Genomic DNA, 25977 nt, shown 5'->3' with positions numbered 1-25977 from the left:
GTGTCTATCAAATTGAAATTATTTTGTATTATGGCGAAAATAAATGGAATATCATTGAGAAGAATGGTTGTTGGATTTAGCCAATGTAGATTGAATTCTACAGTGAAAATCATATAATTTGATTTCAGTCAACTTGTTACCATTTCATTTATGTTCTCAAATTCATGAATGGTTTGATTTTCTGAATTATTATCATGTCTCCTAGGACAAATGGGGCCTGGTGGGCCACAAGGAGGTAATCAAATCGGACCAGGTGGCCCTAGTCACATGAGTGGTCCTCCAGGGTCATTGCACATGGGTCCCACTGGACCCGGCAGTCATATTGGTCCAGGTGGACCAGGACAAATGACTTCAAGCAGCGGACACTCGATGGGACCTGGAGGACCAAATCAAATGGGTCCTAGTGGTCCAAGCTCAATACCCGGAGGTCCGAGTCCCATGGGACCAGGAGGACAGGGATCACAGATAGGACAAAATCCTCCTGGATCGATGGGACCAAGCAGTCAGGGTCAAGGCCAAATGGGCCCGAGTGGACCAGGACAAATGGGACCGACAGGTCCTGGGCAAATGGGTCCAAGTGGCCCAGTCAATCAGCTGAATCAGACAGCACCAGGACAGATGGGACCTGGAGGGCCCCCCGTTCCGGGCAGTACATCAGGACCCGTACAAGAGAACTTGAATGCTTTACAGAGGGCGATTGATTCCATGGAAGAAAAAGGACTTCAGGAAGATCCACGTTATTCGCAGCTGCTTGCGCTGAGAGCTCGGCAGGGCAATAGTATGGGAGAAAAACAGGCTTTCAGTACTCAGCAATTGCAACAACTTCGGTAATTAGTTTTCACCTGATTTATTAATAAAGGTAAATTATTCTTGCGTGAATTACTTTTATAAAAATGCTAATGATTTTTTTGTTTCTTTTCTATAGCGTTCAAATTATGGCATACAGATTATTAGCAAGGAATCAACCTTTGTCTCAACAATTAGCACTCGCTGTTCAAGGTAGGTTGATAGTAGATCGGTGTTCGTATGATCTATTTGCTCGTTTTATTCTGGGTGACTACTCTAACTTTTGATTCACTTTTCAGTTAGAATGTTTTGTCCCAATATTCACCTTGATCCTTCAATAGATTATATTATACAGAAGTTTTGTAATTATATAATTTACATAGAACTTGGCCTTGTTCTACTCGCATATTTTGATAGTAACACATCCTGGCATAATATTTTGCATCAAATTACACAGAAGTAGTGAAAATAAAAGATCTATGTGCTCAATAGTGGTGTAATACATAAATGTAACGAATGTCTGTTTTAGTTTTCATTTAATGGTAGCTTCCACATGAAAGTCCTTGCTAACCAATTGAGATTCTTATGGACGCGCGGACCACAATAAATATTATGACATTTCTTTTGTATAGATATTTGTTTCTGCCGCTTTGCCAGTATAAATTTCTTGCGCATTATTTTAATTTGTGAATCTCATTCTCCTAATTACGAGTATTTATAGTTGATTCTCATATGTCCAATTACGACTTGTAAAAGTAGTAAAAAGCATGGTAAAATATCATTGGCTGCCTGTTATCTCAACCTTGATTTCTGATATACGTTGAAACATTTTACAGTTTAAAAATAACATTGACAATTTTGAAAAGCATATCTCAACAAATACAATACAAAGTATAAGGATCAATGAAATACATTGGCTGATTTAGTGAAATTCTTGATGCTTGGTAAAGGTAAAAAATTGTAAAAAAGTAGAGTAGAATGATCCCGGGGCAGTCCTTGATTCGAATCAAAATTAAATAGGCGGAGCTCCTCCTCCAGGTATTGGCCAACGTCCAGTTGATCAAACCCAAGGTCCTGTCACGCCGGGTCCCAGCCCACAAATGGCTGGCCCACCCGTTGTTGGACCCCCTGGTCCTCCAAGACCTGGACCACAAACACCACAGCAACAGCAACCTCAACAACCTGGAGCCAAGACTAACAGAGTTACTAGCATCGCAAAACCAGCTGGACTTGATCCTCTGCTGATATTGCAAGAGCGTGAGAATAGGTATATAGTTTTCTATTTCTTTTGAAATAGAAAGTAGCAAAATATTTTTGCGCTTAATCCACATCTTATTGACTTAAATGTTATAATAGGTAATGGTGATATTAGAAGATCTAAAATGTCAGAAAATTTGTGTGTTGTAACAGAATTTCTGATTTGTAAATTTATTTTATAGAGTTGCTGCGCGTATCAGTCTTCGGATGGAACAACTCAGTAATCTACCAACTAATATGCCAGAAGATCTTCGTCTTCAAGCACAAATTGAATTGAGAGCATTGCGTGTTCTCAACTTCCAGCGTCAGCTTAGATCTGAGGTAAGTTACATGATGTAACAATCACATCTAACCCCTCGGCGGTAAATTTACTCTCGTTGCCAAGACATTACGAATTTTCAATTTAACTAGCGATGTTTTCAATATATAGTTTAAGAATTTAGTAGAAAGTAATTGTAAGAAAGTTCTGCAAGAGGAACAGGAGTCAACGTTGCTAATATCCGATTGTTCCATACTATGTGTAATATTTTACAGATAATAGCCTGTACTCGTAAAGATACTACTTTGGAAACAGCGGTAAATGTTAAGGCCTACAAAAGAACGAAACGGCAGGGTTTGCGGGAAGCTAGAGCTACGGAAAAGTTGGAAAAGCAACAGAAGTTAGAAGCCGAGCGTAAGCGCAGACAGAAACATCAGGTATGCGAATGAATATAATATAAACGATATTCATCAAATAATTTTAATAATCGACAATTATTTACATACACCAAAGTATATTATTTTTCTGCATTAACAATGGCTAATGGTTGTTGTTGGAACAATATAAATTTTTAAAAATGCAATATTGAAAGATATTTAATACAGTGCTGATATGGTATAATGATAATACATGATATACAGAAGAACTGACAGTATTCCTGAAATTATTTTATGTTCAGGAATTTTTGAGCTCTGTTCTCCAGCATGGCAAGGACTTTAAGGAATTCCATCGCAATAATGTTGCAAAATTGGCACGTTTGAACAAAGCTGTACTGAATCATCATGCCAACGCCGAGCGAGAGCAAAAGAAGGAACAAGAACGCATCGAAAAGGAACGTATGCGTCGTTTGATGGCTGAGGACGAAGAGGGTTACAGAAAATTGATCGATCAGAAAAAAGACAAACGTTTGGCATTTTTGCTCTCGCAAACTGACGAATATATTGGAAACCTTACCGAAATGGTTAAGCAACATAAAATGGAACAAAAAAGAAAACAAGTTGAAGAACAAAAACGTAAAAAGGTAAAGTGTTGAATTTGTGTATGCTTAAATAGCCAGATACTTGTAAATGCTGAGAAATTTTTTTATTGTTTTTCTGGCTGACATTTTTATTTTTGTGGGCTAGAAGAAAAAGAAGCTCCAAGAAAGTGAAGGCGGTGAAGATGGTAATGGGAACGGTGACAGACGAGTATCAGTTACTGAAACTTCTACTGGCCGTAAATTGACGGGCGAAGACGCACTACCCTTGAGTCAGCTGCCAGCATTTTTAGAATCTCATCCTGGATGGGAAGTACTAGATTCTGAGAGCGAAGAGGAAGATAGTGAAGATGAGGAAAACGAGGGCAAGTTTGAGTGTATGTTTGCGCTGTTTGCTATTTATCACCAAAATTATTAACATAAATACCGTACAATAATACATTACCATTGATATAAACTATTCCTCGGAGATAAATCTTATTCAAATTCATTTACAGTCTGTGGTATGACTTATTTTTAAACTTCTGGAAAATATAACAATCGGCAAATAGTTTTATTATTTATTATATTTTTGAAAATAATGTAGAAAAATATTGATTGCAGCAAGTAGTCTTATATTTTTGATTCGGAGGAATACCAAGTTTTTTTTTCAAGCTGTGGAGATTGAAGTCTCAGTAATTATTTGCTATGCTTGATATATATTTTTTCTAAACTGATAATCTCAAGTTTTTCAAACTTTAAAGTTTCATAACTGGATCTTGCTCTCTTAGGCAAAGATAAATATAAAGGAGATTCTGAGGATGATAAAGTTAAGAAAACTCTTCATAAAGCTAAAGTCGAAGACGACGAATACAAAACTGAGGAACAAACTTACTACAGTATAGCCCATACTGTACATGAAGTTGTGACTGAACAAGCTTCTATCATGGTTAATGGAAAGTTGAAAGAATATCAAATTAAGGTATGCAATTTCAATATTTTATAGATATTTACTTTTTATTCTTCGTAGAATGACTAATTCATTACCTACAAACTGTGGGATTACAAAAGAAAATATAATATGGATAATTCAAATAAACTCTTTATTATTGTTAGGGCTTGGAGTGGTTGGTATCTTTGTTCAATAACAATCTAAATGGAATTTTGGCTGATGAGATGGGTTTGGGTAAAACTATTCAGACTATCGCTCTAGTCACGCATCTTATGGAAAAGAAAAAAGTCAATGGTCCTTTCTTGATAATTGTTCCTCTCTCGTAAGTATTCTTTAAACAATATATTTTATCAATTGACATGTAGCGATACAATGAAAAAACTATGATTTAAGGTGTTCAGTGATCTTAGAAATTGAGATTCCGGAACACATTTTTAAATATACAAAATATATTTCAATTTTACTTATAGATCCGTTATCTTTAGAGATTTCCTTTACTTTATTAATTACGATGCAATTTTAGCTCCAACACTATTCGTTTTTCACTGAGAATGTGTTTACATAGACTCAGAAATTCATGGTTTCAATTTGTTATTCAAGTATATTGATAACAAAACATATTGTGTAAAACCTTGAATGTGTCCTATTTTATTCTCAAAATATTATATTACTAGAACACCTCTTGCCTCGTAAATATGAATTTTGCTGAACACTCTGTAATTCTAAACATGACAAGCAGAGGCGAATGATTTGAAATAAAAGATGAAAAAATATTTATTCCAGGACATTGTCCAATTGGGTGTTGGAATTTGAAAAATGGGCACCTAGCGTGGTAGTGGTTTCTTATAAAGGTTCTCCTGCTGGTCGTAGGGCTATACAATCACAAATGAGAGCAACCAAGTTTAATGTTCTTTTGACTACCTACGAGTATGTTATCAAAGACAAAGGTGTTCTAGCTAAGCTGCAATGGAAGTACATGATTATTGACGAAGGTCACAGAATGAAGAATCATCATTGCAAACTGACACAAGTACTGAACACTCATTACCTTGCGCCACATCGTTTGTTGCTAACTGGTACCCCATTGCAAAATAAACTCCCAGAATTGTGGGCATTACTGAACTTTTTACTACCATCAATTTTCAAGTCTTGTAGCACATTTGAACAATGGTTCAACGCGCCTTTCGCTACGACTGGTGAAAAAGTGAGTTCAATTTTACTTCATGTCTATATTTATCTTGTAAAATCTGTAAATTAATGCAGTTTAAGATTTTTATTTATCACGTTAGAATTGATTATTCTTCTCATTTAGGTCGAACTGAATGAAGAAGAAACTATTTTGATCATTCGTCGTTTGCACAAAGTATTGCGTCCGTTCTTGCTTCGTCGTCTAAAGAAGGAAGTTGAATCCCAGTTGCCAGATAAAGTTGAATATATTATTAAGTGCGATATGTCAGGTTTACAGAAGGTTCTTTACAAGTAAGTATTCAAATACTACTTTAACTGGATCAATTTTTCTGAGCTGCCGTATTGAAAATACGCTCACAATTTCTACTATTAATCCTTACCAAATGATCGAATTCCGGTAAAGTCACTCATTGCTCTATTCTGATTGCTCATTATTTGATCACAGACACATGCAGAGCAAGGGGGTTCTACTGACAGATGGCTCAGAGAAAGGAAAGCAAGGCAAGGGTGGCGCTAAGGCTCTCATGAATACAATTGTGCAATTGAGGAAACTATGCAATCATCCATTCATGTTCCAAGCCATAGAAGAAAAGTATTGCGAACATGTCGGAATTCAAGGATCTACAGTTACTGGGTAAAATATTACTCTGAAGTTATCAAGCATAAATATGGTTGTACTATGTACCTATTTAAAGTTGATGAGTAATATTAAAGTAATATTTCATTTCCAAAATTGAAATACAGCTGGACAGTGATTATATTTTATCATTTGTAGACCGGATCTGTATAGAGCGTCTGGAAAGTTTGAGCTGTTGGATCGCATTCTTCCGAAATTGAAGGCCACGGATCACAGAGTATTGTTGTTCTGTCAAATGACACAATTGATGACAATTATGGAGGATTATTTGGGCTGGAGAGGTTTCATGTATCTGCGTCTAGATGGTACTACCAAGGCTGAAGACCGAGGGGATCTGCTAAAAAAATTTAATGATCCTGGATCCGAATATTTTCTCTTTCTCTTATCCACCAGAGCTGGAGGTCTTGGTCTTAATCTGCAGGCCGCAGATACTGTTATCATATTCGATTCTGATTGGAATCCACACCAGGTAAAAATTTTTATAAAATTATTATCTCGATTAGCTCTAACACGGGGTTAAATTTTTTCAGGATTTGCAAGCTCAAGACAGAGCTCATAGAATTGGACAAAAGAACGAGGTTCGCGTGTTAAGGTTAATGACCGTCAACTCTGTCGAGGAACGAATATTGGCTGCTGCCAGATACAAATTGAACATGGACGAAAAAGTCATTCAGGCTGGAATGTTTGATCAGAAGTCCACAGGGTCAGAACGACAACAATTTCTCCAGAGTATATTGCATCAAGATGACGCCGATGACGAGGTAAGATTCATGCAATCATTATTTACTGGGTAACCAAAGGTTCACTGATAGTTAAACTATTCTGTGACCTTATTGGAAAACTTACAATACAGATATTTTGTATGTTACGGAAATTTAGGAGGAAAACGAAGTGCCGGATGACGAAACCGTGAATCAAATGATAGCACGTTCGGAAGGAGAGTTTGAAAAATTCCAAAAACTGGACTTAGAACGAAGAAGAGAAGAAGCAAAATTAGGGCCCAACCGCAAATCACGTCTTTTGGAAGAAGCAGAGCTGCCTGACTGGCTGGTGAAAGACGATGACGAGGTAGAAAGGTGGACTTATGAAGAGGATGAAGAAAGATTTTTAGGCAGAGGATCTCGTCAGCGTAAAGAGGTTGATTACACTGATAGTTTAACAGAAAAAGAATGGTTGAAAGCTATCGATGACGACGGTAATGAGTTTGAAGAAGAAGAAGAAGATGATAAGAAGAAAAAGAAGACACGCAAACGTAGGAAAAAAGGCGAAGAAGACGAGGAACCGATAATGAAAAAACGGCGTGGTGGTAGCTCTGGTACATCTGTTGATCCGAAATTGAAACGTAGTATGAAAAAATTGATCGCTGTTGTTGTCAATTACACTGACAGTACAAACGGCCGATTATTGAGCGAACCTTTTATGAAATTACCTTCAAGACGTGAATTACCTGATTACTACGAAATAATTAGAAAGCCTCTAACAATAAATAAACTGCGGCAAAAAATTGATGAGGGAAAAGTGAGTTTCTGCAACATTTATTAATTTTTTGTATTGGTGAAATACGTTCGTATCAAGAAGCAGAATGATCTACTCCAATCAACAAACATTTTACATAATTTCAATTAAACATTAATATTTTTCTCTTCTCTAGTATTCCGACTTTGATGAACTTGAAAAAGACTTCATGCAGTTATGTAAAAATGCCCAAATATATAACGAAGAGGCATCACTTATTCACGAGGATTCAATAGTTTTACAATCTGTTTTTACAAATGCAAGACAGAGAATAGAAGCTGAGGGTGACAATTCCGATGGAGATGATAAAGGTTTGATTTAGAAATTATTTATAACTAAAAACTGCATAGTGAAGACCACTTCCTCACATAATGGCGAATTAAGAACATCTAGTCCAACGGTTGTCGCAAATTTTTCCCAAAGATGGCTGGCCGTGTCCTGCAGAAACGTAGTAATAAATAAATATTCAACCACTGACCATCTCTGACGAAATTTATTTATTCAATCAACGCACCATGGTCACAAAATGAAAAACTAGAAACTACATAGTTATTCATATAATTTGAATGTTTTCAATTATAACAATAATATCTTGTCATTCAATTTGGAAGCAGTTAATCGAGACACGACCAACAGTTATTTCCGAGCAAATTCTTCGAACCACCATTTACTTGATCTGTGATTTCAGGATCACGTTTTTTTATCTTCCTTTTCTTTAATTAAAAATTTGATCGAAAATTGTTGCAGGTGATGGAGATGATGGTTCAGACGGCGATTCAAGCGTAAAAATGAAGATAAAATTTAAAGGTAAGAAAAGTGGGGAGAATCGTGGGGGGCGTAGAAAAAGAGTGACGAGAAAATATATCTCGGATGATGATGAGGATGGTGAGGATAACTGAACAGTGTAGTAAATTATTTTTGATAATTTTTAAACAATTCCAGTAACATCTTGATAACCGTTACTATTATTATTGAAAAAAAAATATACAATTTGATAGGTCTGTGAATAAATATACATTTTATGCAGCAGCTGTGGGTCTCTAAAAGTGCGAAAAAAAATTGCTTACGATTTCTTGAAATAGAAAATTATTCACAGCTAGCTGGTACGATGTGTCAATCTCGCAAGTTCGTGCTTCGGTATAAATGGTAGCATGTGTCAGAAATACGAATGATGTACACCTTATTCAATTACAACAATCCATACGCCTCTTATGACTGATGGTAACAATTTCATCCAGTTGAACCATTCTTTAATTCAATTTGATGTTGTGCTCGAATATTTACAACTGATTCTCAGCTAGACTTTGTACAGTAGAAGCTAGTAGTTGAGAAATGAAAATTTAAATATAGGTAATGTAATGGTAACTGATGATTGAGGTATTTGATAATCATGCCTTTCAGTTAACTCTCAAGAAAATTATAGTTTAATGGTGTTGACCTTTTTTTTTTCTTGGAAAAATGTTTTTCACTTGATGATTCAGAAATGAAATGTGAATCTGGCGTTTCATGAGCCCATTTTAGTATCTATTATCAATCAATCACGTTTTTCTTACCAATCATTGCCCTTCAGTTACTTGTTATTTCGGCGGTGACATGATGCTTCTCTACTTATAGTTCTCAATCAATATTGATAACATACACATTTAACAGTTTTGTTTATATTATAATTGAAATATATAATTTTATAATCACGAAAAGATGATTGTACAGTCGCATAATCTCGTAATCAATTAATCTACCGTTAGGGTGGTTTGATGCTGGATTTGATTGTAAAAGTAACAGAAAAAAATTATTTGAAGATCAATATATTTAACGAGTTAGATATAAGACCCTTATCTTATAATCAAGTCGTTAATGAGTTCAGGTCAATTATCTATTTATCTGCGATTATAATCAATGAACATCAACTGCTTGATAGAGGAAGGATTAGGAAATAAAGAAAGAATCGAACTCGTGACATTTGATCGATATGCATTTGTTCATATGTTATTAATTTTAAAAGTTCGATTTTCCTATTTTTATTGATACATTTTGCTTCGACGCGTGTTTTTTCTTACCAATTGAAGCAAGGGTACCTGTTTCAGTATACATATGATGGCGATCCGTGAATGGGCTCTGCATTAATGAGATGTCATTTCAGGTCTTCTTTGGATGGTAGGCTAAATAAAAATGTAGGGACTTAGTATTAATTATGATCGGTTTATCTTAAGCTACATATTTCTTACTTAATTATTAAGATCACTTAGAATAATGAATCATTATAGAAATCGTATTGTAGCTTACATAGAAGAACAAAACAAATATAAAACAGAAAAACGTGGTCCAAAGGAGTTATTGAGTTTTGGATACATACGCATTTTTTTCCACCGCTGATACTGCAGTATTTTCAATTAGTAATTATGATACACTTTTGTCTACTGTATACGAGGTAAGTGTAATTGCAAAATATTCAAACCTCACACGCCCCATTAATTATATCATTTACGACACGTTATAACTGTCAAATAACAATATCTTGCACCCTCCAACTATAGTAACTTTTTTCCTAGTTGTATACTTGCAAAACAATACAATTAGTTATAAATATTTACGTTAAAATAATATGAAAACTTTCTCCAACGATCGATTGTATATTGATTACTTTTGAGAATGATCGTAAAGTATGAAGTAATCATAGTCAGTTTTGAGGAATTTCAAAGTCCAATACATTTTGACATCACACGATGTTAAACTTGGATGCAAGTTTTTTTATTCCATTGTCTTTCTTAAAATTTATCTTATAATTTATATAGGATCTGATTGCAGACATTCTCGTTGCGTAATGATGTCAAAGTAAATTTAATCACGGAGTAATATGCATATGATCTTGGTATCTCTGATTCTGAAATGGAGGGAAATGTACAAATTGCTATGGCAGAGAACTTGGACACTGTGTACGAAACTATTTTTGACTATTTCAAAGCCCAATTTAACTTTTGAAAATAACTTGTTTGCGAATGCTGTAGTCGCCTCAGCGTATATAACTTGTATTTTCACATGTAGCTAGGACACGTATGCACGTATGTGTTACTAAGTTGATTCTATTATGATCAGAAAGGGGGAACAAGTTTTAATTAATTTTACTTATTTTTAGCTGCCTGATTGTTACGCTAACCATACGTACATACATATGTGGACACGTAATCGATGTTGCTGAAAAATTATTCCTTCGGTGATTACGAGAGCTGTAAGTGTAATTCTGATTCTGGAATCACTTGTTGCTCTTCGGTCATAGGTATGCTAGGGTATTTCATATTGGATATTTTTTTTCTCACGGGCGCTCGCAAAAAATGTTTGGTCGTGGTGTAGAAAGAAGCCTCTAAGAAACTGAGCACTAGCACCACAGTTTTATGATGCGGAAAATGTTTCTAAAAAAAAGTTAAACATCAACAGTAGCACCCCTTTAACACGTATTATCTCTTTTATATTTTACAATGAAATGGCATTTTTGTGAGCTTTCTATATCAGTATTTCACTATAACGCGCTTTAGATAATCTTTTTGATTTAGAATGCATTTTTTTTTTTTTTTTTTACAGAATATAAGAGAGATAACACGTGTTAAAGGGGTGCTATTATCGATTTTTCTTTATTTTTTACAAAAATCGTTTTCGTACACCCTGAAATCAGTGCTACACCGCTCAGTCTCTTTGAAGCTTCTTTTTTAGACCAGAAGCAAGCATTTTATGCATTGTCCGCAGAAAATCGAAAATCTCTTAAATGTGAAACACTTCAAGGTATACGCAAGGAAAGCAACTAGCAATAAGCTTGACAAGTTTGTTCGTTGATCAAGAAACGAAAAAAGGTACTGTAACATCTTCTCACGTAGTGGGTTTGTTAAGTTGAAATGGAACTTGATGTCTTGGTTGAATTATTCTGTGCGTGGTGTATGAATAATGTGAACTTATACGTAATGTATGTAAAAGCGTGACATCGCGAAAGGGTTGAATAGCTCTGAGCACGTATCCTATAATCTCGCATTCATTTGGAGACGGATCCCTTCGATTAATCTCGACGTCGTCAATTTTACCCAGAACTTTGAGTGCTGCTTCATGCTTCCGAATGGAGGCGTACGGAACTTGGGGCTTTACGGGGATCGCGAATGGGCGTCTGCTAACAGCAAAGTTGGCATGGTATTGTTCACGCTATGTATGTATATTTATACATATGTACATACGTATGTATGTGCGTATAAATTCCATGATTCGGTGAACCCGATCATGCCGAGAGGAAGAACCAGACAAGCAACGACGCTGCGATATATAAAACGTTTAATTTATAGATCGACCGGCGTGCTTTCATTACGGAAAGCACATCTCTTTCAATTGATAAATGTTTGATTATGTCTGATATAAAAGTTCGCGATCGAACGAAACGTTTACGAATTTCGACAAATTCATTCATAATTCTTTACAGATCAAAGTCAGTCTCACACTTCGTTTCGCGTATTGCATCTTTTTGACTTTTAGAGAGTTTTTCGCAAGTATCGCAAGACATTTTTGCTATGTTGAACGAAGGAATACTTACACAGTGAAGAACAGGCATGGAGCTTCGGGAAAATGGATTTTCGAAATCAGGGAATATTCAGTTCATTTTGTATTTCCAATACTGTTGCCACTGTGGAAAGAAGCAACTGCATATTTTATGGGAAAATATTGTGAATTGCGAAATCGGAAAACGCTGTGTTTTTGAATTTTCAGACGGAGATTTTTTTACCGTTAAAGGATTTCATTTACTCAAAGCTTTATCTGTGTATCAATGGGTATGTGCAATAATGTCTTAGCAATTTTTCCGTTCATTTTGAGGTATTCTCAAATCATCATAGCAAGTCAAAGCATCAAAGTCAACATCTCTGAAGGGATATATTTGTTGATTTATTAGTTCGTAAACCCGGTAAGAATTGTATTTTATGCAAAAACGAACAAATGATGTTTTATATAAATTTTTTGGCAATCCTTGGGGTTTAATTAGTCTTGAAACAGTCGTTTGAATCGATTCTCAGCCGAAGGCTCATCATTTTTTACTACTGTTTTTGTTGTACCTATACATCTACTGACCATTTTGCGTTGAGCTAACCAGGTTTACGACACTTGAATTTTAGATTTAACAACATGCTGCACTTCCATTAGTATAACGGTCTGCAAGTTAGTCAAATTACCTGTGAAAAGTAGATCGATTGTATGAAAATTGTTTCTTTTTTATTCTCCCCGTATTCTCAAGTGTTGAAATTCAAATCTGTCCAGTAATCAGCTCTTGGTGGATGTTTTGCTTCTCCAATTTTTTGTCTTAAAAAACACATTGTATAATTGAAGGGCTTGCCAATTATTGTCAAATAATCATCTCGTTGAAATAATTTTTGATTTTCAGTTTCTCGGCTTTCAAAGAACGTTGCTCAAAACGTTATTGCGGTAGATTTTCAAGATATTCAAAGATTGAAATGCGAATTAATTATGGTCAAAGTTTTGATTGCAAAATCAACCCTTCGTCGTTTCATTATCGGATACTGACACAACGGTTTAGGCATCAGATTGCGGATCAAGCCCGAACAATTTATACCTATCGGGACAATGTATTAGCATTATGTAATAGACAAAAGCATACTAATTTAAAGTTATTCCTCAAATCGAAGCGTTATGACAATATCATTTAGCAATAGGAAATCAGGTTGTCGGTTGTTCAATATGTGCCGGTTTGTTTCACGGTAGCAAGAATGAAAAGTCAGTATTGCCGCTCTACCTGAAAGTCTGGAAAACCTGAAATAGTTGGTGATTTTTATTTGGCCGTAACAAAATCATGGAAAAGCCATTGAATTTTGTCAAATTTGTCAGGCAATTGAAATTTGAAACTCTAAATCCCCGCACACCTGTAATAAACACTTGGCATACCTACCTGCAGTCCGTGCATGATCCAGTTTTGAATGAAATACTCAGCTATAAGTGCAGGCTCTATATAAATAAAACATGATTTGTCAGGTTCGACTAATTTTTTTAAAATCCTTATTTTCATTTTAATTACAAACGGTAATTCAAATAATGCAATTTGGAGTATGAAAAGCTTAGAAAAAGTTTTGAAAGCTAGTAGCCACCCTGGAAAAATCACCAATTAATTATTCGGTTTTAATCTGCAACCCCAGTGTCGTCAGCCTGTGGTTCGTGTTTTTTTTTTTTTTTTTGTTAAACCGCCTGTGTGTAAATATATAATATTATAGGCACGCCACGGTGTTCCTGCAGGAGAGGGTCGCGGGTGAGTAAACCACAACATGATCCAATATAACGTTTATTTCGATAATTAATTTCGAATAGTCCTGCACTGGCTGGGCGTTATTAAACTTGGGACGAGGCCGGTAAACCTCGTTACGCAGACCGCTAATTAGAGGAGACTCAGGAATACGCGTGTTATGTAGATTAAGCAGTGTTTCGACGGAGGCCGAGATTTAATGCTGCGAACGAGGCGGACGGCTTTTGCTAACTGGAATCATTCCCTTATCAGTCGAAGACAAATTGAGGTCTCATTGCGGACCATTCGATTTATATACGGCGTCTAGCTCTTACAACGCCGGAAATTCGGTCAAGTCTGTTGTCACAACACCGACGCGAATGATCATTAATTCATAATAACGGACCCTCGAAATCCCTCGCGTTACTACGCCATCCGGAAACAGTTTCTCCAGGATTATTGTAATAAGACTTGATATTTTATGCGCAGCCAAGAGAGAGGGGAGCGTTTTCGAGTCAAGCGAATAATCATCGCAAGCACCTTATAGAAATGCAAAAAAGATGGGAACATTATTTCTTGTCGGCTAACGGGACGCTGCCTTCCAAATTCCCAAGTCAATACAGAATTGAATAGAATTTACATCGTGCGCGGATACATGTATATATTATGAATATTATATATATATAATATAATATATATATATATATATAATGTTCATCTCATCCAAATTTATCGCCTTTGCCAAACGTTTCTTGATGTCTTCATTTGAATCGTTACTAGGTGAACATTTTAATTTTTACTTTTACCTAAAGCAAACAACCCGCAATTGATCGAAGGTGAAATAATTGCTCGCGCACATTTTCATTTCCAGTCAGTCACTTTTCTCACCATTAGTCACTTTTTGGCACTTTTTTCAAAAAACGGTCACTTGAGTCACCTCTTCGGTCGTAATTGAGTTTCGTACGTAGAAAAATTTGTTTCCATATTTTTTTTTTCCAGGTGGTACGCAATAGAGAAGATTTTGTTTGTCAAGTATTCTAGTATTTTAAGCAAGAAAATCAGCTTCAGATTGATTTCGGAAAATCAACTGTGATCATACTGCGTTCATTGTTTCTGAATCCGAACGTTTCGCCAGAAAGGATAATAAATTCAGAAATCAGAGTTACTGCTCACTTGTCATAATTGAAAATAGGGCTATTTCTGATGAGATGTATAACGTTGTGGTAGCTCTAGTCGTTTAATTACTGTGCAATAATTAATTCTAATCAGTTATTTTTGAGTCACTATTTTTTGGGTATGAAAGTAACTCTTCTCACTTTTTTGAGATGACTTCTTGTTAGTCAGTCTTGCGATTGTTATCTCAATACGCTATCCAGAGTTTGTACAGAGCGTAATAAATTCATGTACTAAAATCTGTAATCTGTAATTTGTATGACGATATTCAAAGTTGATCGTTCTTTAAAGTTTTTAGAGCCTCGTATAACCATTATGACGAAGTTGTATGAATTCAAAAATTGTGGGTATTGATTTAACCGCTGAATTATATATATATATATATTATAATATAAAAAATATATATATAACTTGGACGAGTAAAGCGATGGACATAATTTGCGTAATGCTCGGGTCTTGGATTTGTATAATAACTTCACCGTAGGCATCCATATATACATTTTTATATTAATTTTTTTCAAATTAATTTCGCGGTAGAAGTTGAGGCTGACATTCCTGCGACCTTTTATACATTCCCAAATTAAATCATGTACCAAACTAATGCAATATGGGCCATGTAATGCATAAAACATCAAAGTAATGAAGTTACGAAGTCCTGGGACGAGGGAGAATTCCAATTCAAGTTTATTAAGTATTTTCGGCACATATAACTAGACGAGTCTTTCTTGTGGGGTAGGACGTTAAATGGCACAAAAGATCGTTCAAAAGTAGGAAACGCGATGCGATTCACATCCGAGTATTTTAATTTCGAGAGACTTTGGAGCAAACTTCCTTCCTTATAAAGCTAACTTCCAGGTTAATCTTTACATGCCGAGGTTGTTCAGATTTTAGTGCGAAAACTTTGAGGTATTCAAACTTTGTCTGACAGTTGACTGATCTAGGTTTCAAGACCGTCGTCGTTCACCTCGTTTCGTGATATTCAAAGTTTATTAAATACACTCCGGTGAAAGATTATACGTCGACAAAAAAGGATCATTTCCGCCATACAGTGTAATATATGAAGTACCTATACTTGTGTAATTTGCAGGATAGAAGAAACTCGTTTTATAATCCTACAATCCTATTATAGTAATTAATTGTAACAATTGACATGATTTGTCTCTTCGGTGACTCGTTAGTTACATACATATATTATACTTCTGTCGGAATGGCTTTTCACTTTAAATGTGCATTCAATAACGCTACCAACGCTTCCTCGTATATTATTAAACGTCAAGAACTAACTTCGTCTCGTAATTGAAAGTATCCCTTGAAACTCATAAAGAAACCATAAAAATGGTTAAATTAAATTTTATTTATGATTGTAGGTGCATTAGGAAATTAAATGCGTCAATTTGTTTTGAATGAGTGTTTTTGTGCAAAGATAATTCTATGCATCGAAGGGACTTGACTCCTTTTTTTGTTCACTTATTCTCTACAACTTTCACATATTTACACGGATTGCATTTCGCCGCTGAACCAACAACGGCAAATGCATTTTAGTATTCATAAAAACGGTATTAAATTTTATTTCGAGATAACAATTTTCTGCACAGTTTCACGTGTTAGCAGAATTCAATTTGATGGAATATACGATGTGTTAAAGCGTCAGCTTGGGCAACGGAACTGTGCGTCAAGAGGTGTCTTACTTAAAGTTAGCACTAACGGAGAACTCAATTGTAAAGATTATCCGAGTTGAAAATGTAGAAGATCACTATCAAAAACCAACAATACAGGTACACACGATTGCAACTATTATACATATTTTTGCGATTTCAAAATATTCACCGTACAAATACAATCAGAATTGTATTTCTACGAATTTGTCGTAAACTCTGAGGTAGTAACGTGAAATTTCAAGGGTACTTAATTGCAATCATAGGCAAATGTTATCGCTCGTATTGTAAATGTTGCCATGCAATCACTCCTTGAAACTGCAGCGTAAATTTTTCTATCGTATTCCAATTTGCCATTTACCATCCGCGTACGATTTTGTAAGAAATGAAAGTCCCTCTTGGCTGACTGTTGTTAGAATGAAATCCCATGAGATTATTTGTAAATATATGACAAACGATGAGTGAAGAAGGTTACTATTTGGTTAAAGTGTATAGTTGCAGTAAATTAAGATCGTGCAAATTTCGTTACGAGAGGTAATTTACTGATCAGAGCGTATAACCGCGTTCATTTTTCGGCACTGTATAACCACAGATTGCAGCAGTAAAATAGTGTCACGAAATCAGTATATAAATAGATGATTTAAACCACAAGGTGGTATTATTTTAACAGGGGGTGAAGAAAGTTGACGGGTATTTGGTTGTCCGTAAAATCCAGACAGCAAATTCTTACTGCGTTTCAAATGACGTAGATTAAGCATTGCGTACTTAACCCTATCCTGTACCGATCATTTTTTACTATCCGATTTCATTCAAATGATTTCACGTAATGGCACGACAATTAAATACGTATCGTATCCATCGGTACAGACTTTCGGTGCTTAAATTTCGAACGTAATCGTTTTTAATTTAAACGCGATGGGGCGCTCGCACCCGCAGCTCTTCAACGCGTCACTTACTTTCGATTGTAAGCTCAGCTCGGGAATACGGAGTGTTCGAATTCAGCGTAATTGATTTCCGGTTGTTTCGGACGAATGAAACACATTTTTCACTCGAGACGTGGCCATTAATTATCAACCAATAGCTACTGGCAGGAAAGACACGTTTTATTTTTTGGTCCAGTTCGTCGCTGGTCACCAACCCGCAAACGGGAATGGTTTCTCAACACTTTTCCCCTACACTCGATAGGCCTTCGTCAAGTACTCGTCGTTGAGTGTAACTGCAAAGTCTACGGGACGATTAACAATTGATCCGTTTTTCGTTATCGTTCCGTACCTGAATCCGTTCTCTCGTCGCCAAGATCAAATCACGTCGGAACACAGGCAGTAACGAAACGTAGAGAGAGAGAGAGAGAGTGAGAGAGAGAGACAGACTCCAAATTAATACTCTTGTCTCGCTACGGCCCAGCTTCCCTTCATTTGAGACCGCAGATTCTACGCGTTAGTTCTACGAGACAATCGAGATCGCATGTTAGACGGTTAAGCACGTCCCTTGTACGTCTGATGCGTATACAATATACGCTACGTACGACAACGTGTCCTGGTTGGAATTTATTTCGTATAAGGGATTCATGCCGTAATCAGTATTCCACACGTTTTATACGGATCTCAGTAATATCGTAATGGGAATTTATATTTTGAACCGGGCGTTGCATCGGCAAATTACCACTTTAATTCACTTATTTCAGATCCTTCGTGCTCGTTGATCGCAGGGCTTTCTTTTGCACATGCATATTAGTTTTCCGACATAAAGCCATGTATCATGTGAAACATTAAGTAGCTCCGTTCAATGGTATATCCACACCGAAGCGCAGCAGCATGAATGGGATTGATTATACGACATTACCTTTGTCATTTTGAGATTTTCTAATAAAGCTTTGAGTACAGCTATTTTATTACCCGAGCGTATTTCACGCTCGTTGTGCGACTACGTGATCGAGACATTTTTTCTTTCGTTCTCCGTGCACAGAGTCTCGTTTGCATAAAGATTTACGCGTCGAGGCCGGTAGAATTGCAAGGTAAAAGTATCTCGACCCCAACGTCGATAACCCATTTCAAGTTTATAGCTGAAAGCGCGTAAAATGCGTGTATATTGGCTAGCTGGTGTACCTAACCAGAGATTTGATTTCTCATCTTTATGGAAGCTCGACGGTGAGCGGATTTTTAGGCACGCCGTTCCCGGGCGCGGTTGCTTTATTCTGAGACCGTACGTAGTAACTGCTGATTCCTTGACTTTGCCAAAGCTTCGAGTTTCGCGTTTCGTTGAGCAGCTTCCTACTCACACTGTCGTGTTTGACAAAAGTATGGTCAGACGGAAAGAATAAAAGAGCACATTTTTTTTCTCGAAACTGCAGAAAAAGAGTTTTACCTCGTAAAACGACGAATTTACTGTAGCATCAGCGAAAACCACCGTGTGCATCGTACAATCTGCTACACTAATTATAGTAAAAAATATAGCTGACACGGCTATGTTTACCAAATATCGTAACGTATCCCTCTTTTCTCCTGCTGTCTTTAGCAAAATCTGCTGTTTTTCTTCTCTCCGTTTCTTACGGTTCCGAACAATTCCAGGACTGACACGCGATCGCATCTCTTGACGAAGAAGATACATTCAACGCCCCTTTGACAAGCCATATCGTTGAAGATAAGACATGTAACAGACCGGTACAGTCACACGTAGTATTTTTGGATCGAGTTCATCTGGCCGCATTGAACGATCGTCGCATCGACCACAGATTTGAAAGTGTAACTCCTACGCATCAAGCTTATGGTTCCAAGCTATTCGCCGTCAATATCGCCGCGCGATTTTGAAAAATAATTCGAACTGCACAAGGTAACACGTGTTCGAATTTCTGCCCTCGCTGTACGTAGTCACGCGTATGTACACACCTTGCACATATACGTCAGTCAAACTCAACCACCGGAAATTATCCATGTCCCAGTGTACGTAGGTTTATCGGTATATCGTACCCACATAGATGCCAGCCGACAAAGGCACGGTGTCGGGTATACGCGGGGCGGGGTGGAGGGTTGAAAATACGAAACTAGAGAAACGTCGAGTTGTGCGGTGCATGCGGAACGCGTTGCTCACCTTTGACCCGGACCCCGTACCGCGGCATGGATGGAGGTACGCTTCGCTCGTTGGTCCGAGGCGACGTTGCGTTGGTCCGCTGGATTGTCGGTTGCACCGTCAGCTCGCCACGCCGCGTGCGGCCTGCTGATGGCAATTTCAGTCCTGTTTTGAATTTAGATGGAATTTAGGCAAGCTCCCTCACTCACTTCCCCCATACTCTTTCTCGAAGCTCCCTCGACGCACGGCTCGACCATTTGTGCAGGTCCCCGACTCCGGCTCGCCCTTCACCGTCTATACCGATTTCACAGGTGATTACCGTAATGTAACAACGTGTATCAGCCGCTTCCAGACTCGTTACCTACAACGTTACTTCCACTTATTCGCCTTCTGATACCGGTAGCGCAGGGGTTGCAATTTTTGCACTCCAAGAAGAATTTCGGTGTGGAATTAATACGTTGGGATACAAACTATGTTTAGTATCATTCCGTCATATAACGAGTACTATTTGATCTTGGATTTTCGAATCGACCACGGAAATTTTTCTTCAGTAATACGCACCGGCCGATTCTGGTCAATTTTAACACCATTCTTTGGAATATATCGACTCTCGTAAGTTGCATCTGCAGTTTCGTCGCCAATTCCGTTTATCAGGAATTAGTTTTTCATTTCGAATTTACGAGGAAACAAGGTTATCGATTTGGCAGTAAAGCAGAGCCTGAGAAAGCTGCAAGGATGATATCGTAGTAAACGCTGCGTGTTCTCTTTTCGCTTCTAACTTGATCGGAGATAAATCTCGTAATTATCCACGGAAGTTTTTTTTTGCGACGAAATGATGGCAGAGAAAGATATCTCGCGAATGAATTCCGGTGCGCTAAAACGTGCAGCAATGATTGCGGTAGCTCTGTGGTAGGTGTTGAGCGACGCTACGGGAGAGAATTAATTAAGACGACCCATCTCGCTCGCTCGTCTCGATATCAGTTATACATATACCGGATCTATTTCCAGTGCCAGATTTAACGCTGTACTCGACAGAGTCCTGAGCGAAGGAAATTGACTATGATGAATATTGCCTCTAGATTTACATGCAGCATACTCAATTTAGCCATAAGATTCGTACGAGCTGGAATATAGCTCGGTGACGGTAAAATAAATCGATTCTGACGGTCTAGTTGCCACGGGATAGTTTAAAGCGGCCGAGTAATGAATTTATACCGTTATTATACCGGTTTATCAGTGCGAGCATATTCCGTATTTATTACTGTTAAAGCTCGATCGTTTTTGAGTCGAACGTTGCGGCCAATACGTGTCCGTACAACGTCAGCGGAGTTATAACCGACCACGTGTCGCACGCTGTGCAGTATATTGCGAATACCGTGGAGAAAAAAGTCTTCCAAAACACTGCTAGGGAGGATGGAACGAAGGCAATAAAGAAAGATCAGTTTAAATTATTGGACCGACTAAGGTCTGGCCTCCGAGTATATAACTGATTTTAATTCAACCGATATTTCTTTACGAATAAAATGGATGTAACCCCCCTTCCTCTGAATTTCGGCTTGGGATGCGTATAGAGAATCTCTGAATTGATTCGAGCGATTATCCCAAAAGAGCGAAAAATCGAAGGAGGCGGTAGATAACCGGCAGCTTTCAATACCGGGTGTATGTAGGGGCCCGTTTATACGTCTTGCTCACGGGTGTGTAGGTGCGACGGAGAACAAACGACTCGCTGTTTCAGTTGAGAATCTGTCGCACCGTGGTAGCGGTGAACTTGTATCCGAATGGTAACTGCGTAGAGGTCGGATCCGAGCTGCTCGTGTGGGACTCCTGAAGGAGCTCCAGAAATCGGTTTCTTATATAAATTGCTTCGTTGGCCCATAACGTAAGGCTTACCTCCTCGATTCGTTATTATTATAAATTATTACCGTGATTTAGTTGCTCCTTCTATACGCTGGAAGGTACGTAATGCACGTGGAGAGAAGAAAAAATCAGGGTATACATTTTTTACAAGCGATAGGTTTCGTTTAATTTAAGATAGATATTTTTTTGGACATCGGATAGACGATATATTCAGTACATATCGTATATTCACCGACGTTACTTCACCTTTGGGTCATCTATTTGTTTCATTCTCTTCATTAATTTTGTAATTTTTTTTCGATCGCGGTAAATTAAGGTACAGTCTATTCGGACTATTCGGTTTAGTCGCAAGGTGACGTCATGTCGGTAATGAATTGGCATAAAAAAATATTCGATTCGTTAGCGAATATTACAGCAAATTCAGCAATTTCAAATTGAAACCCAATAACTCCCGCGGAAGGTGCGACTAGACTGAATTGACGAACTGTGATGTATTTTTACCGGCATTCGTTGCGAGCGATGTTTCACTGCAATGGCCTGGATTTTTTTTTTTTTTGATGATCTTGAATCATCGATTTTTTTTTACGATGGGTACATCAACGTGTCACGCGGGCAAACTCAACGTGAATACAAAGCAGGTAATTCAAGATACGATTTTTATACCGATACAAGCATGGAACGCACGATCAGTATGCATTGAAACGACACGTAACTGCACAGTCTTTTTCAATTCAGCATAGCTGCAATGCACTCGCGAACCTTTTGACATACCAATAACATATACGAGACAGTTTGCGTCGAGATTGAGCCGTCAATCAGGGTACGGAGAATCTTAGCGAAGGTATCGCGTGTCAGCTCTGCCTTTTGGGGTGGTTACTGATTGGAAGAGGGTTAATATACGTGGTACGCGTTTGAACTACAAGAGCGATGACGAATGAGTTAGAAATTTGTTGGAATTGTTGGAAAGACTTGAGGCTTTGAACACGGTTTCCATGGAGCTTCGTTCGATAGCCTGACTCAAAGGCACGCTTCTCAATTACTAGCTAATTTTACCTGGATAATCTTTCAGCGTGATTTTGTCATTTCAAAATCACCGGGGCGTCTTACTCGTTAGCAAGGACTTTAACGGTAAAAATGCAATAAATATTCCTGTTAGATTTCGAACGTAAAAATCGGATCACACGCAACTTTTCACCATTCGCCAATTACAGGATACAATTAAGCAAAGACTAATTGCTTACAATTAGAAGAATCCTGATAAAACTCATTTGGGAAATCAGTAACTTAACCGCTTTGATTGTTATTGAGCGGATTCGAGCACGGTTTCACATGCTCAAATCTTTTCTAGAGAATGCTTATTATTCCAGCCCTAGAAATATGAACAACAGTTTGAGGTATTAATTTTAACAAACGCTCCACTTTGCTAAACATGTGAGGGATGATTTATTGTGGTATACCGATGATCAGTCAAGTTATTATTCCGGTACCTTACCTATAATACTTTTGAATTGATTAAAAATAGTGTTTCGTATTCTATGGAAATATTTTAAAAACGAATTTGTATTAGTAAGATGTTGTTTCTGATGGATAATGGGCACACTATTAGTAGCGCTTGAGGAATTTTTTATCTCATTCGCTTGGGATAAATTGTGATTTCGTCAGGGCAATGTAACAGTTTCATTCGGAATTATTCCAGTCAACATTGGGCTGTGATTAAAAATTCTCAAAACAATAGGTAATTTTGTCAACTTTCGTTTGCGTTGCGTTTCGATTTCCAACAAAATATCGGTAATTACTACTCACCGTGGTAACCTTATCTCGTCTTAGATATTAGCAGGTATCAATTTATTTGACTGCACGTTCTATGGTTACGTTGTTAGAAAACATTGCAGCAACCCTGTAATTACGGAATGAATCCCTCAGACCGTAAACATCGCTGACTTGTTTATCCTAGAACGGCGAGTAAGACATTTCAGACGATTCTAAACCCCGCTTTACCAGCTTGCAGAATTGTTTTCCTTTCTGGAGATCTAGAGTGTAATCTACTTCGTTGATTCCATTAGGGAGTCAAGTTTCATTTGATCATTGACTCCCCGTTAATGGTATCCTGATATCGCGTAGTTCAAAATTAGACAATCGAACGTGAGACAGTATTCGTAGACAAAAATTTATTTCGCCTTTAGCAAGATTTCCATCAATATTTTCTAGGACAAATCAAGCAGTTCTGTTCATATTATAACACGGTCGTAACCAGTGACATCCAACACCTTCGGTATCGATACCATTCAATGATTTGGGTCAGGATCGAAAGCTCAGAGGCAGATTGATTCCATACCCTTTATTTTTAACCCATATCCAGCCACTTCGTCATTGTTCCGAGTCATGACTCTGATTGGCTGAAGGTTGGTAATGGTCAGAGGGTGGCGACAGACCATTTTAGGACTCGCTCTCTACCGTGCGCTGCAGTGTTGCTAGTACGCACACAATTCTGCATAGCCGGACACGCCTCGGTAGAATAAAGGTAGATAATATCATATTATTATCGCGGGAGCGAGAGCCACCGGTGTTGCTGGTTGGAAGCGGAACTGGGGTGAGGCGAGGGCGCAGGCACCACTTTATCCGGTAATGAAATGCGCCATTAATCTGCGCTATCTCGGCGCATTTCGTGTTTCGCAAAACCCTAGTGCAGATGATCATCTCTGGTCTAGTCCGTACACGTATGCTGTGTCCGTGCTGGGCGTTGGGTGCGAGTGGAAAAAGTGTCGAAAGATGTATGAGAATATGGAAGTGGGAGGATATCGAGATTTCAAATACGCTCAAGTCTGTTTTACTGAATTTAAAAATGTCGAAAATCGAAACATAGAGAGAAATATGCCGAGAAAAATTTCTAGGTATATTTACTACGCGGTACTCGACTATCATCATTTTTTATCACAACCAATAGAAAATTAGTAAACTGAAGAAGCGGATTGAAAGTCTTAGTGACCAGAAAATACCCTATTGACAACTATAATCATACTTAATAGTTACTCGTGTAACACTTTCTAGTCATTGCAACAGTATTCAAACCGTTGTGTCAAGGGTACTGATTTTTGACTAGAATTTATTTACAAGTGACTAAAGCAAATAAAAATTTTCCTTTTGCGAGCGTGTGTTTCGAATTACTATATCCTTATTCATTTTGACGTTGTTCGCGCATACATTTCGACTCTTTGGGTATTTTGAAATGCACGACTTTGAAAATTCTAGATTGTGACGCTTTTATTTTACGTTCTTTCTAGGTTTTCACCCCCACTCGTAACGTCTGCACCTCTGGTTGTAAGCCGCCCGGATGCAGAGGAAAGCTAATGACAACGCTGCCGCGCCCCGACCGCGACGAACAACAATAACCAAATTCGAGTTTCGATGGGTTCCAGCTGGTCGCCGATACACTCGTGCCATGCAGTTGTTGCCCACCATCGCCATAAGCCTTCGAATTACCTCACGGACGTATCATGTCCGCATACACGTATGTATGGCTTATATACTGATCCTGATTCCCCTTTAGAATTACTGTATCGTTGTTCGCTAACCGTTTGCCAGCAATTCGGTCGGCCGGGGTTCGGATTGACGGGGATTGATTGTGATTTTTATTGCTTCGTTTTTTCTGTTGAAACAGTAAATATCATGGATGTTAACACGCGTGAAAGCTCTACTCACAGCAACAGCGACATAAATATTTTTTCTAGTCATACGATGTTTACGTATTCACGTATATTATATTCACGCGCATTAATCAGCCTATAATTATGGACAGTCCAGGCCATTTTGAGCCGGCTGACCCTCACTTACTTCAATTCTCTTCATCTGTCAGTATATTTTAGGCTGCTACAGAAGAATATGATTTAAAAAATTTACGTCTTAGAAAATGGGCAATCGCGTTACTGCGTGACTCGCGAAGTCATTGTTAGTCACAATCGATTTCGATGAAATTTAGACAATCAATTCTTACAGTTGAATGGACTGAAGAAGATTGTCAGAAAAGTAATAAAACTCCAGCGTAAATTCTGTCAAAATCGATTATGACTAATAGTGATTTCACTATTCGTGCGGTTACTAGAAAGCTGGTTTATTAAACCTCTAAATCATGAAAAAATCACGTTTATTTGTTATGTTCTTCACAATACTAACAGAAGAATCAAACGAGAAATAGCTTAGGTCATGGGCCTGGAACGCCCCATAAGTAATCAAGTCCGCATATTTCGTGTGCGCATAGAACGATGTACACGGTTACACTTGTGTCAAGAACTGGTGAAGTAGGTCGGGTTTTACACTAGAAAATGCATCCTGACGATGCACAAATTAGTCAGATTACGCCAGACTGGAGATGAGCGATCCCGGAGACTCTCGATAACTTCGTCACTGTAAAAAGCACTTTGCCGTGA

The 25977-nt window shown here is 37.7% G+C and overlaps 1 protein-coding gene across 13 annotated transcripts in view; it reads left to right on the top strand.

The window, feature by feature from the left end:
* The window catches only part of LOC124178476 (ATP-dependent helicase brm), a 102690-nt gene that overhangs the window by 17612 nt on the left and 59101 nt on the right, over positions 1-25977 (top strand). For 6 of the 13 annotated variants that reach the window (XM_046561847.1, XM_046561845.1, XM_046561840.1 and 3 more), the window contains 17 exons: positions 206-827; positions 926-999; positions 1807-2053; positions 2226-2364; positions 2578-2739; positions 2982-3323; positions 3427-3655; positions 4049-4239; positions 4374-4531; positions 4993-5413; positions 5522-5688; positions 5843-6031; positions 6173-6503; positions 6565-6795; positions 6914-7552; positions 7686-7860; positions 8297-9879. In XM_046561847.1, the coding sequence (XP_046417803.1) occupies positions 206-827; positions 926-999; positions 1807-2053; positions 2226-2364; positions 2578-2739; positions 2982-3323; positions 3427-3655; positions 4049-4239; positions 4374-4531; positions 4993-5413; positions 5522-5688; positions 5843-6031; positions 6173-6503; positions 6565-6795; positions 6914-7552; positions 7686-7860; positions 8297-8448 (4469 nt within the window). In that variant the 3' untranslated portion in view covers positions 8449-9879. Of the gene's footprint in view, positions 1-205; positions 828-925; positions 1000-1806; positions 2054-2225; positions 2365-2577; positions 2740-2981; positions 3324-3426; positions 3656-4048; positions 4240-4373; positions 4532-4992; positions 5414-5521; positions 5689-5842; positions 6032-6172; positions 6504-6564; positions 6796-6913; positions 7553-7685; positions 7861-8296; positions 9880-24834; positions 25062-25977 lie in introns of those variants that run through there. The other 7 variants (XM_046561849.1, XM_046561850.1, XM_046561848.1 and 4 more) reach the window with 5 other exon arrangements.

The sequence above is a fragment of the Neodiprion fabricii genome, chromosome 3 (assembly GCF_021155785.1).
Source record: "Neodiprion fabricii isolate iyNeoFabr1 chromosome 3, iyNeoFabr1.1, whole genome shotgun sequence".
NCBI lineage: Eukaryota > Metazoa > Arthropoda > Insecta > Hymenoptera > Diprionidae > Neodiprion > Neodiprion fabricii.
This window is presented reverse-complemented; position numbering and strand designations above follow the sequence as displayed.